At 71.6% G+C, this 363-nt stretch overlaps 1 protein-coding gene across 1 annotated transcript in view; it reads left to right on the top strand.

Moving 5' to 3' along the window:
• The window catches only part of ODF3B (outer dense fiber of sperm tails 3B), a gene marked incomplete at its 3' end in the record, with an annotated part of 1,043 nt that extends 682 nt beyond the window's left edge, over window positions 1-361 (top strand). Inside the window, exons 2-3 of the mRNA XM_015568723.1 lie at window positions 1-86; window positions 297-361. Coding sequence (XP_015424209.1) covers window positions 1-86; window positions 297-361 — 151 coding nt within the window. The remainder of the gene's footprint in view (window positions 87-296) is intronic.
• Window positions 362-363: the final 2 nt, after the last annotated feature.

The raw sequence follows: 363 nt of genomic DNA, 5'->3' as shown, positions 1-363 counted from the left end.
GACGGTGCGCGGCTGGGACGGCACCCCCGCCTTCTCCATCTTCGGCCGCCAGCGCCACGCCGCGCCCAGCCTCCCTCCCGGACCCGGTCAGGACCCCTGCCCGCTCCCCAGGGCCAAGCGACACCCAGAACCCCCACCCGAGCCCGAGCCCGGGGACCCTCACACTCCAAGTTCGGGGCTCCGTATCGGACCTCCGAGAACTGCAGGCTCCACGGGTTTTGACCAACCGCGGCTCGGTGTCCCCTAATCCCAGAACCCAGGCCTGGTTCTGCCGACACCCCCTGTCCGCCCCACAGGCAGGTACTTCCCGGAGCGAGCGGGCAACGCCACGTACCCCAGCGCGCCTCGACACACCATGGCCCC

Source organism: Myotis davidii, unplaced genomic scaffold (genome assembly GCF_000327345.1).
Source record: "Myotis davidii unplaced genomic scaffold, ASM32734v1 scaffold845, whole genome shotgun sequence".
NCBI classification, from domain to species: Eukaryota; Metazoa; Chordata; class Mammalia; order Chiroptera; family Vespertilionidae; genus Myotis; species Myotis davidii.
Note: the sequence above shows the minus strand (reverse complement) of the source record. Positions and strands in the feature narration are given on the sequence as shown.